General features: G+C 31.7%; 1 protein-coding gene across 2 annotated transcripts; it reads left to right on the top strand.

The window, feature by feature from the left end:
• Nucleotides 1-5,682: 5,682 nt before the first annotated feature.
• Nucleotides 5,683-9,281, top strand: LOC130948389 (uncharacterized). Of its 2 annotated transcripts, none has more exons than XR_009073032.1 (3): nt 5,683-6,421; nt 8,206-8,743; nt 8,853-9,281. XR_009073032.1 is itself a non-coding variant. In XM_057877107.1 (3 exons), exons 1-3 carry the CDS (start codon nt 5,783-5,785, stop codon nt 8,929-8,931), a joined length of 1,188 nt encoding a protein of 395 aa, XP_057733090.1. In that variant the 5' UTR covers nt 5,690-5,782; the 3' UTR covers nt 8,932-9,281. The 2 variants fall into 2 exon arrangements, 1 of the variants encoding a protein (XP_057733090.1); XM_057877107.1 differs by having other exon boundaries at nt 5,690-6,421; nt 8,206-8,675.
• Nucleotides 9,282-11,530: the final 2,249 nt, after the last annotated feature.

The following is an 11,530-nucleotide window of genomic DNA, read 5'->3' as shown; positions in this document are numbered from 1 at the left end:
GGAGGACAAGTGGACGAGTCTCAAGCGTACTTTCACAGGCTTTTCTGGACTTTCCCGCCGTGCATCGAGGCATTCCGTCATTGCAAGCCGCTAGTGAGCATTGACGGCACACATCTGTATGGGAAGTATGGGGGGACGTTGCTCATCGCGATTGCACAGGACGGGAACTCGAACATTCTACCTGTCGCATTCGCACTAGTAGAGGGTGAGAATGCGGAATCCTGGACATTCTTTTTGTCGCACCTTCGACAGCACGTGACCCCGCAGCCCGGTCTGCTGGTTATATCGGACAGGCACAACGGCATCAAGGCTGCGCTTGAGGCCCCTGACGGCGGTTGGCTACCGCCATCTGCGTACCGTGCATTCTGCATACGACACGTAGCGGCTAATTTTGCCCTAACCTTCAAGGGAAAAGACGCTAGGAGGCTACTAGTGAACGCGGCATATGCGAAGACCGAGGTTGAATTTGATTACTGGTTTGATATCCTGCGATCTGAAGATCCGGCGATGTGTGAGTGGGCGAACCGGATTAATTACTCGTTGTGGACTCAGCATCGTGATGAGGGGCGGAGATTCGGTCACATGACGACGAACATCTCCGAGTGTGTGAACTCTATCCTGAAGGGGGTCAGAAATCTCCCTGTAGCATCCCTGGTGAAGGCAACATATTGTAGGCTTGCGGAACTGTTTGTTCGCAAGGGGAGAGAGGCTGAGGCCCAGATGGGAACAGGACAACAATTCAGTCAGCATTTGGTGAAGTGTATTGAGGCCAACTTGAGGATGGCCAGGTGCTTCACGGTGACGCTGTATGACCGGTATAACTCCGAGTTCACTGTAGCAGAGACCACTCCGACTGGTTCTTTCTCCTTGGGAACTTACAGAGTATCACTTGCCTCTCGGACATGTGACTGCGGGTACTTCCAGGCTCTTCATTTCCCGTGTCAGCACGCACTTGCATGCTGTGCATACTCACGGGTCACCTGGACCTCTTACGTTCACAGCGTCTATCAGATTAGCTCGGTGTTCAATGTGTATCGGATGGGATTCACACCTTCGATCCCGGAGGGCTTCTGGCCACCTTACGACGGGCCCACGGTGATTCCAGACCCTGACAAGAGGCGTGCCAGAGAGGGTCGTCCTAGATCCACTAGGATACGGACGAATATGGACGAGGCGGATCCGAATCGGCCAAAGAGGTGCGGCCTATGTCGCCAACCCGGACACACACGACGTAGTTGCCCACAGGTTGGAGGCTCGTCTCAGACAGGACACCATTAGTATGCATGTTGTTAGTGTTAGCATTATCTACATTAGTGCGCTTCTTGCTAGTCTTAGAGTTATTTAGATTATTTCCCATGTTGTTAGTGTCAGCATTATTTACATTAGAGCACATGACTTTTAGTTTGATTGTTGCGAGTAGTAATGAATATGGCTTCTTTAATTATGTATTTTTTTCTTTAAAGTTCAATCATGTATTATAGTGGTTTGTACTTTTTTTGTTATGTTATAGTCTGTTTACCTATGTTTTTTTTTATTTGTGTTCTGGGACATTCATTTTGTATGATCAATGAATCTTGAAACAGTTTAGTGTTTATTTTTTCTTATTAAATTGTGTCCGGGTTGGCGACATAGCCCGCATCTCTTTGGCCGATTCAGATCTGCCTTGTCTATAGATACACAGCTCAGTCAGTCTCACACTAATTCGAACCGGCCAGGTTCGAACTATGATTGGTGTAATTCGAACCAGCCCGGTTCGAATTACATGGAAACCTTCTCTCTCTATAATTCGAACCACCATGGTTCGAATTACCTTCATTCTTAATTCGAACCAGGCTGGTTCGATTTATTACCAACAAAAAACCCTAATTCGAACTCACCTGGTTCGATTTACTAACAAATAGAGTTCGAACCAATCTGGTTCGAATTATATAAAAATACGATCTGGCTTATTGCTGAAACGATTTTTGCTTTGGCGTATTTACGTAATTTTTTGAGCCAGTTGGCTTATTATGGTTTTTTACCCTATTATTTATTTGTTTATCTTTCGTTCTATTCTATTATATGTAATTAGATTGCATATAAATTTTTAAAGTGAATTGATCAATTTACTAATTTAGAATATATATTTTTATTTTTAGAAATAGTAATGGAGAAATATTTCAAAAGAAAGCTACCACTAGAATCTGAAGTCACTCCATTAGTCTCTTCTAATAAAAGGAAGTTCTTAGAATTTAATGTGAAAAGTCTGGTAGCTGATCCTGGACAACGACCCAAAATTTCAAATTATGATCCAAATGTCAGAGATGAAGTTAGACGAGCTTATTTGCAAAAAGGTCCTTGTCAACCAAGAGAACATAATTTTCCACAAACATATTTTGGAACTTCTCTCCGTAGATTTAATGCTGATTGGTTTGATGAATTTGGTAATTGGTTGGAATATAGTATTTCAAAAGATGCTGTATTTTATCTCTGTTGCTATCTTATGAAACCTGATGGTGCGAGTGGTGATGCTTTTGTAAAAGAGGGCTTTTCAAATTGGAAAAAGAAGGAGCGATTACAAACACATATTGGAAATCATGATAGTGCTCATAATCAAGCTCGAAGAAAATGTGAAGCACTCATGAAGCAAAAACAACATATTGAAGTTGTTTTTCAAAAGCATTCAGACCAAGCTAAAAGAGATTACCGAACTTACTTAACAGCAACAATTGAGTGCATTAGGTTCTTATTGCGACAAGGATTAGCCTTTCGTGGTGATGATGAATCGCACAATTCACATAATGTGTATTATTTTTGCCTCCTCACCATAAATTTTTTGGGTCCGTCAATTGGTTCTAATTCGGATTTAGATCCTCTAAAGTTTGAATTTTATTTTAGAGAGTAAAGTGTGATCTTCTATCATTGTATAGTTTCTCTTTCATATTTATTATTGGTCTCACCTATAAAATCAATGGTGAAAAATTACACTTTACTCTCTAAAATGAAATTCAAATTTTAGAGGATCCAAATCCTTCTAATCCAATGATAGAAATGTTATTCTACACAATAATTAAAGTTTCACGGTTGGACTTCCTCTGCTATCATGTGATAGTTTTAACTTTTAAAGACACTACAGTATTAACTATATATTAACCCCATATTAATGACTTGTTATTATACAGTATTATTTTAAAAGAGCATATTAAAAGATTAATAAAATTTATTATTTTTATCAATAATTAATTAATAATATTTAAAAATATTAGCAAAAAGTATGTTATTAGATTGTTAAATTAAAAAAATAAGCTGATAATTAAAGTACTAATTAAAAACAATAAAAAAAAATTTATCCTTGAATATTTCTAATTTTAAAATTGTTATGCTACATGTTAAAAAATAACTATTAAATCATCAATCATTTATGTAAAATATATAATAATAATAAAAAATTAAATATTTTTTGAAAATGTGTTTTTGTTAAAAATAAATATGAATGACCTAAAAAAAATACTCGAATAATTTTTAATATTATTATATTTCCTGATCATGACATACGTACTAAAAGATATCTTATTTGAATGTACCATTGTTAAAAAACTTAAAATCAATAGTAATTTTAAGATAATATTACTATGCAACCTAAATTAATGCATTGTTATTATATAATACTAGAATAATTTTTAATATTTTTATAAATGTATAATTAGTAATTTAGTAATAAACTATGAATATAATGGATAGGTTCTTCCAAATAACTCATGTAAGCTGCTTGGTACAAGGGTAGGCTCCTTTTTTGTTAGAACCATCTATATTCTAGATGCAATTTATTTTATCATTATATTAGTAATTTATGGGGTTACAACCTTTTTAACAATAATTCTTTCATATCCAGAAATTTAATTTAAAAGAATATCTATTACTCTCGTTAATCATGTTTCTCTTACAAGGCAAAACATGCTATGAATATATAAAAAAATAATTATCGAATTAATCAATATATATAAATAAATATATTATTTAATTTATTTTTAATATATATTTTATATATACGAACGTCTAATTTAGTAATTATTTTTTTGTACACACATAAGATAGTAGTAGAAGAGCAAGTTTGTGCATCTTTTCTGTTTTATTGTTTTCTTATATTAGATGCAAAGCTGGATTAGATTAGACTTGCTGACATTTTTTTTTTGGTGACTAGACTTGTTGACATTTAATTTTGTGGTTCGACCTCACCCTTCATTTGTTTTTTTTTTTTTTTTTAAATAATTAATATGTACTGTACAAGAAACTTCTACTCTTTGACCAGTTATTAGAATTTAGAAGTCATATATTTACACACACAATTTCGGTTTATTTATTAATTGGGCCATTTATTAAATTCAAGCCAATTCTGGTTAGTGACTTAAACATTTATCAAATTAGTTTAATTTAAACATTTAGAGAATATATAAAGAATATAAATAAAAGAAAGAGGAATACCTCAAATTAATTCAGTTTCTAATAAATTTTAAACTAGAGATTTTGTTCTTCAATAAATTTTAATTATCAAGTTAATTTTTAAACTTTTATTTCGTTAGACAAATAAATTTTTCTATTAGATTATTCGTCTATATAAAAAAATTTATATGAGAATGACTAAAATTTTGATGTAAAGATTGATTTATCTAATAAAATAAAAAATAAAAAATTAATTTGACAATTAAAATTTGTTAAAAGTTAAAATGTCCTGCTAAAACTTTTTGGGATCTAATTTAGGGTATTATAACGTAAGGAATGACAAAACATAGATGATATATGCATGCAGAACTCAGAATAGGATCCTTTCATCATCAATTCATTTTGGACTCTGGCTAACCTTTTTTTTTCTCCATTTAAATATTTCTAAGAAAATAAAGATAGATTATATTATGTTAAGCTATGTTTGGGAACACTAAAATAAAAATTAAACTTATTTTATGTAGAGACTAGCACACATAAACAAAGAGCACAACATATGCAAGAAATGATTAGCAAGATGAAGGTAAAGAATGAAAGACTGGTGTTGTGATTGTAAAATATGTGATTATCATGTGTGTACAAGGAGGATCGGAGAGCACACACATATATACTAGATTACTAGTAGTGTTAGTAAGAAATAGCAGTTCCCCCTCTATATTAATTTTAATTTGTTAAGAAATTAATTTTTTAACCAACAATCAATTAATAAAATTGTCTATAAATGAAGTTAAAAGAGAAAAAACTAAAAAAAATAAAAAATATAAATGTTAACAATTACAGGATTCAAATTCTTCTTTCATAAACTAAATAGCAACTGAGCGGAGGTGGTATAGCAACAGCTTTGAATAAATTAGCCATCTCTGAGAGAAGTAAGAACTAAGAACCTTCATTGTAGCTTCGCAAGCGTCGTTTGCTAGTGTGAACATGAAGAACAATGAGTTCGATCGGGTGACCAACAAAGAATAACAAATATTAAAATTCAAATTAAAAAGGAGAAAACTACTAGATAGTAAAGATCTCGGAATAAAAAAATCAAATTAAAATTAGAAGGGAGCAAGCCACCAATTAGAAGGCACCAAATGCTTCCGGATTAGACAGAAGCATGTTTTTTAAGTTATTGATAACAAAAATAATTATAAAATGTGATAAAAATAAAAAGTAAAAAGGGGAGGGGAAGGGGGTGCTGACGGGGTTTTTTGTTTGATAGTTGATACTTGATACAGCGGACAGCCTTTATATACCCTTCCTAAACGAAACCTTCCAAACTCAACACTCAACGGAGATTAACAAAAATAAAAGAGAAATGGAGACGGAAGTGATTTTCTTATGCAGCTACGGTGGGCAGATCAAGTTCCACGACGGAACCAACCAACACATGTACGAAGGCGGCAAAAACAAGAAACTCCGCGTTCGCAGCAGCATCAATTTCAATGACTTGATCGCCGAGCTCGCCGACAACAGCGGCACTGCCGACGTGGCCTACTTCGAGTACCAGATCTCAGGGTACGGCCTAGAAACCCTCGTCAGCGTCACCAACGACAGAGACCTCCGCAACCTGATGCGGGAGTTCGATCCGAACATACCCGACGACGTCAAGCGTATCTTCCTCTTCCCTGAGAAAAATCCTTCACCCTCTCCTCCTCCTCCGCAGCGCTTGGAGCGCGTCGATTCACCGCTGCAAGTCGCTGAGAACGCGTCCGAGCTGGAGGCAGTTGCAGGTCCGCGTGTGAACCACGTGGTTCACTACTTGATGCTTGTATCGGCCGGTTTACTCTTCACAGCGGTACTACTTTTTTTGGTACCCTTCGTATTCACCCTTCAACCGCAGAATCATTCAGTTATGGTCGTTAACGACGACCTCAAGAGCACTGGAACTATCGCACCACTTGGATCTGATGATCTTGATGATCAATCTGTCTCCGACAAAGCTGCAGCAGTACCGGTATTTTTTTGCTCTCTGTTTTTTTCTTTCTTTTATGGTTACACATATACTAATATTTATCTTTGTTCTATTTTGTGGATGTCAATATTACCATGTATATGATTATGATTGAACCTACCGATTTCTTCTATTACTATTAGCAGATATGTTTTTTCTTCATCATTAAGGGTATAGCATATGTCAATAATTCCTATGGTACGGTCTTGTCGTCGAGATCGTGCGTGGGAATTGTAGCTGCACGTGGATCCGACGCGCTAGCTTAGTCCACACGTTGACATATATGACCAATGAATCTGTGGTCTATTTTCAACTTCAATGTCCTCCAGGACGATGGAGAAGGAGTACGGTGCTCTCACAATGCCGTTAAAAGGTTTTGTTTTGCTCTTCTAGTTTTTGGTTTTTCTTTCCCTCTCTTTCATGAATCCATTTTCCTTTGGCTTCTACAAGGAGAGAGAATATAATAAAGGCGGCCATGCCGCTATATAAGGGATTTTAAAGTTTATTGAATGAAATCAAGCATGGAAATTTTAGTTAATTTAATTTCCTTGGATTGATTGCTTTTGGTGAATGATCGAGGAAAATTGTTCTGTGTGACAACCATTTTTTAAAATACACTCTAAACTTTTTTGTAATGAGTTTAGAGTGTGTTTTATATGACAGGCAATGTCATCTTAACATTCCTCGTAAAAAGAGGGATTGGAATGTGGTTTCAAGAGAGTGAAATAAAACAATGAAGGCACTGTTTTTTATGGACCAAATATGGGCTTTCACCTTATACACCTCAAATTAGATTGAAAACATATGGAGGCTATAATGAAAGCACTTAATTGCTCATCATGATCAAATTAGTTTATTAAATTTTCTTGAATTCCATTTCACTTAACCCTATATGGCTTTGCTTGAATTAATGATATAGGGGGGAATGAATTAGAGTCTAATGGGGATTTAATAAACTTTTATCATTTAAATTGACAAATTGATGACGGAATTCATTGCTATACATAATGAGATAGATTCCATCTGGTTCCATATCAAAAGCTTCATTCTTGTTTCTTCCAGTTTGAGAGAGGTTTCGGTGAAATCATATTTTGTCCAATTAAACAGTGACGGAATGGAACATAATTCTACTCTTTCTGACTCCGTTGCATTACTTCACTCCCTTAAAACATCATCTACTCCACTCTTTTAGATTTCATCATTCCAAACCTACTCAATATGTTTGAATTGATGGTTTGAGAAGGAATAAAATAGAGCTCAAAGGGATGCAACGGATCGGGCTTCCACCGTTTGGATGTTAATTAAAATCTTATTATCGGGATTGTTAGTTAGTGATTGAATTGATTATATATATTCCACCATCTCATTCCCCTAAAGGTTCTCAACTTTTGTTCTTTCCCTATTTGAGATAGTAATCTTTGTAACTATTTTAATTTTAGTAATGGTAGAAAGATTAAAAAAAATAATTAAATTTTGTTTTATTTAATATTTATTTATTATTATAATAATAAATAAATATTAAATAAGATAAATTCTAGTTGTTTTGGACTAATTTTTTGTTTTACTAAACATTTTTGTTTAATTTTAAATCATGTTATTTCATGAATCTCGTTTGATTGTCTACTTTCAACTTCATCATCGATGGTATGCAAGTGTGACCTACTGACCTTCATTTGTTTGTTTTCATAACTCTATGTTCTTTCATTTTTTCTTCTTATGTGACGCATATCTGCACCCAAATAAAATAATTTAAATATCATTTAATATACTTTGTCTTTAAATGTTAGGCTTTCGATCCGTCGAATGCTGCAGATTTTTATGTGTTTATCAGTTTTAGAGGCAAGGACTCGCGCATCAACTTCGTGTGTCATCTTCACCAAGCTCTCAACCAACAACAAATCAAAGTCTTCATAGATCACAAGCTCCCAAAAGGACACAGCATATGGCCTTCACTCTTAAAGGCTATTGAAAGTTCACATTTATCTCTTGTCATTTTCTCACAGGACTATGCTTCCAGCAAGTGGTGTTTGCAAGAATTGGTCAAAATATTAGAGACCATGAAGCAACAAGGACAAGTTGTTCTCCCTGTTTTTTATAATATAGATCCATCACATGTGCGTTACCAGCTTGGAAGTTTTAAACAAGCATTCGAAAAGCACGTGCAGAAATTTGACCCAATTGTGGTTCAAAATTGGAAGACGGCTCTCACTGAAGCAGCAGATTTGATTGGTTGGGATTCAAAGTCACCCTACATTAGGTGACGGCTTATTATTTATTAGTTATCGGAACATAAAATAAAATAAATTGATTATTATTCGATTAAAAGTAAGTCAGTCAGTCTAATTAATATGGACTAAGTCTAATTAAATTGCTTTTAGTAAAAGAATTAAGTCTAACATGCTTTTTAATTTTGGTTTATTTTATATTATGTTAGGGATGATGATGATCTTGTTCAGCAGATAGTGGAAGATGTTTTAGAGAAGAAGAATCAATATTGCAAATCCAAGGCTTGAGCTGAGAATTCGCGATTCTGAAGCTTTCGGTCGTCATGGATGACGTGGATATATAAACACAATTAGCAAATATATGTGCTTTATGTTTTAAAAGGATCTCGCTAGGTGACAACGGACTATTTGTCCGAGTACAAAGGATGATAAACATCTTTTTAAAAAATTAATTTAATTTTTGAGTTTACCAAGGATCGAACTCTTGACCTTTCAGATCTAGCGCTTTAATACCGTGTCATGATACCACTCATCCCAAAAGCTTCAACTGATGAGAAAATGTAACACTAATAATTATATCTCTAATACTTCATAAACCTCCATTGTGCACATTGTATAAATATTTCATTGGCTCCTCATACTTTTCCGTTTTAAAATTAAAAGCAATCTTTGAATTTTCTCTATTGTAGGGTTTGAAGGATTATCAGCAATGTGCTTGAAGTTTAATTTGAAATTGTATTATTAGGAGGAATTATATTCTAGTGAGTGTTATAGAAGAAGGATGAAAATCTTTTTAAACAAAAAAGTTGGTAAAATAATAAAGTGAACAGTTAATTATTTTTAAATTAAAATAGTAGAATATATATTTTATAAAAATTATAAAATTAATAGTAATTAATTTTTTATTTCATCATTTTATAAACTTTTTATTTTAGAAAATCTAAATTCATACAGAAATATCATTCACCGATAATTAAAGTTGTATTATATATTGTAAAAAAAAAAATTACACATTTGTTTGGTGATTTATATATTTTATGTGATAGTTTTCAAAATTTACCTAAGATATTTATCTGTATTATTATTGTTATTATTTACTTGGGGATATTTTAACATTTTCTTGAATATTTTTCATTCCTATTCATGAAAATATAAAACTTATTATGGAAGGGAAGTTCTAAATATATATAACTTTCTTGATAATGATTAGTTCTTGAAAATACATTTTTTATGACATCTAAGAAATTAATAACATACATTACTATTACTTGATCTAGCGGTATAAGAATACACCTTGTTTCTTTCTTTCTTTGTTTTTTGTGATCTTAAATTTAAATTTTTAATAAGGATATAATAGATCAGCAGAACGCCGACTAATTAAATTAGATTTAATTTAGTAAAGTTTTATTTTTCAAAAGTAGTTTATGAAAATTATTTTTTAAAGTCAGTTTTTTAAAAATTATCATATCTGCGTTTGATAAAATTAAATTAAAAATAATTTTTAATAAATATAAGTACTATAATTATGTTTGATAAAATAATCTTTAAAAATAAAAAAACTCATAATATATATATGTATATAATAAAAATTACTTTTTTTGTTGTTAGTAATTAATAAAAATAATTTTGAATATTTATTATTATATAATATTATATTAAATTTTTTAATTTGGTTAAGTATAAATTAATTTTAAAAAAATTATGTGTTTTTAAAAGCATTTATAACTATTAAAAACTACAAATATAAGCACACAAATTTTTAATTTATCAAACACAAAATGAAGTGTTTATGCTTTTGAAAAATATAAATTCTTTTTAAAAAAAATTTATCAAATGAAATCTTAGTGAATCTATAATAATAACTAATAAAATTTAGATATTAATAAAAAAATACTTTGAAAAGGATATGATTAAGACACTCCAACTAGCTAGGGAGCTGTATGTTATTATTTTTTTAGCCATTGACTCGGTTAATAAAAATTTAAAATATAATTATTTTGACAAAAATAAATAAATAAATAAATAAAAAGAAGAAAAAATAAAGAATAAATTAAAATAAACTAAATGTCAATGGATTGTGATTTTTTTTTTAAATTAAGTCATGGATAATTGAAAATAAGCTTTTTTCCATCTGGTCCGTACAAAATTTGGTTGCAAAGGACCAATGAAAGAATTAGCGGAATTATTTTTCAAGCAGATGGTATAAAAAAAAAAAAAAAACAATGTTCCAAAACATTTTTGGAAAACCAACCCTAAAACACGAAGTTGCTGCTGCTACTCACATACGAGCTAGCTCCATTTTCACTATATCCTTGGAAGCCTAATCTACATGTGCATAATATAACTAGTAATTATAGTATTATTATATTTTGGTGTCTACGATGATTATAATATTTTAAAAAATTTGATAAAATTAAAAAAATATTTTTAAAAAAATATTATTAAAAAATATTATTAAAATATAAAAAATATAATTTTAATTCTAACCATACTTACATAATCATTATAATAATTAATTATTATAACATAATCATACTATAATTCAATTAATATAATATTAAGAATTGGTCATTATTCTTTAGCATTTGAAACGTCACATTTTTTAGTCGCCATAAATTTCCTTACAGTTTTACTATATATGTAATCTACTAATTAATAGTAGTATATGAGAAAATTAGAGATATTTTATATTCATAATTTGAAAAAATTTATTATTAATTTATTTATCAGTTCCACTACGATTGAATTAATTATTGAACTTTTGAAAGTTCACTTTAACTTTGCTTATTATATTGTTTATTGTGATGCATGCTTGGAATTATTCCAATGAGCTATTTAATTTCTAATGTCTGTTTAATCTCGCTTTCATCATATCATACGAAGTAAC

Source organism: Arachis stenosperma, chromosome 9, assembly GCF_014773155.1.
Source record: "Arachis stenosperma cultivar V10309 chromosome 9, arast.V10309.gnm1.PFL2, whole genome shotgun sequence".
Lineage (NCBI taxonomy): Eukaryota > Viridiplantae > Streptophyta > Magnoliopsida > Fabales > Fabaceae > Arachis > Arachis stenosperma.
The sequence above is the reverse complement of the archived record's forward strand: the minus strand, read 5'-3'. Positions and strand labels throughout refer to the sequence as shown.

Bases quoted from the DNA above. Each gene is read 5' to 3' on its own strand.
- LOC130948389 (XM_057877107.1), top strand. From the start codon at position 5,783: ATGGAGACGGAAGTGATTTTCTTATGCAGCTACGGTGGGCAGATCAAG. The intron at 6,422-8,205 runs GTATTTTTTTGC...TTTAAATGTTAG, and splicing joins ACAAAGCTGCAGCAGTACCG to GCTTTCGATCCGTCGAATGC. The intron at 8,676-8,852 runs GTGACGGCTTAT...ATATTATGTTAG, and splicing joins TCAAAGTCACCCTACATTAG to GGATGATGATGATCTTGTTC.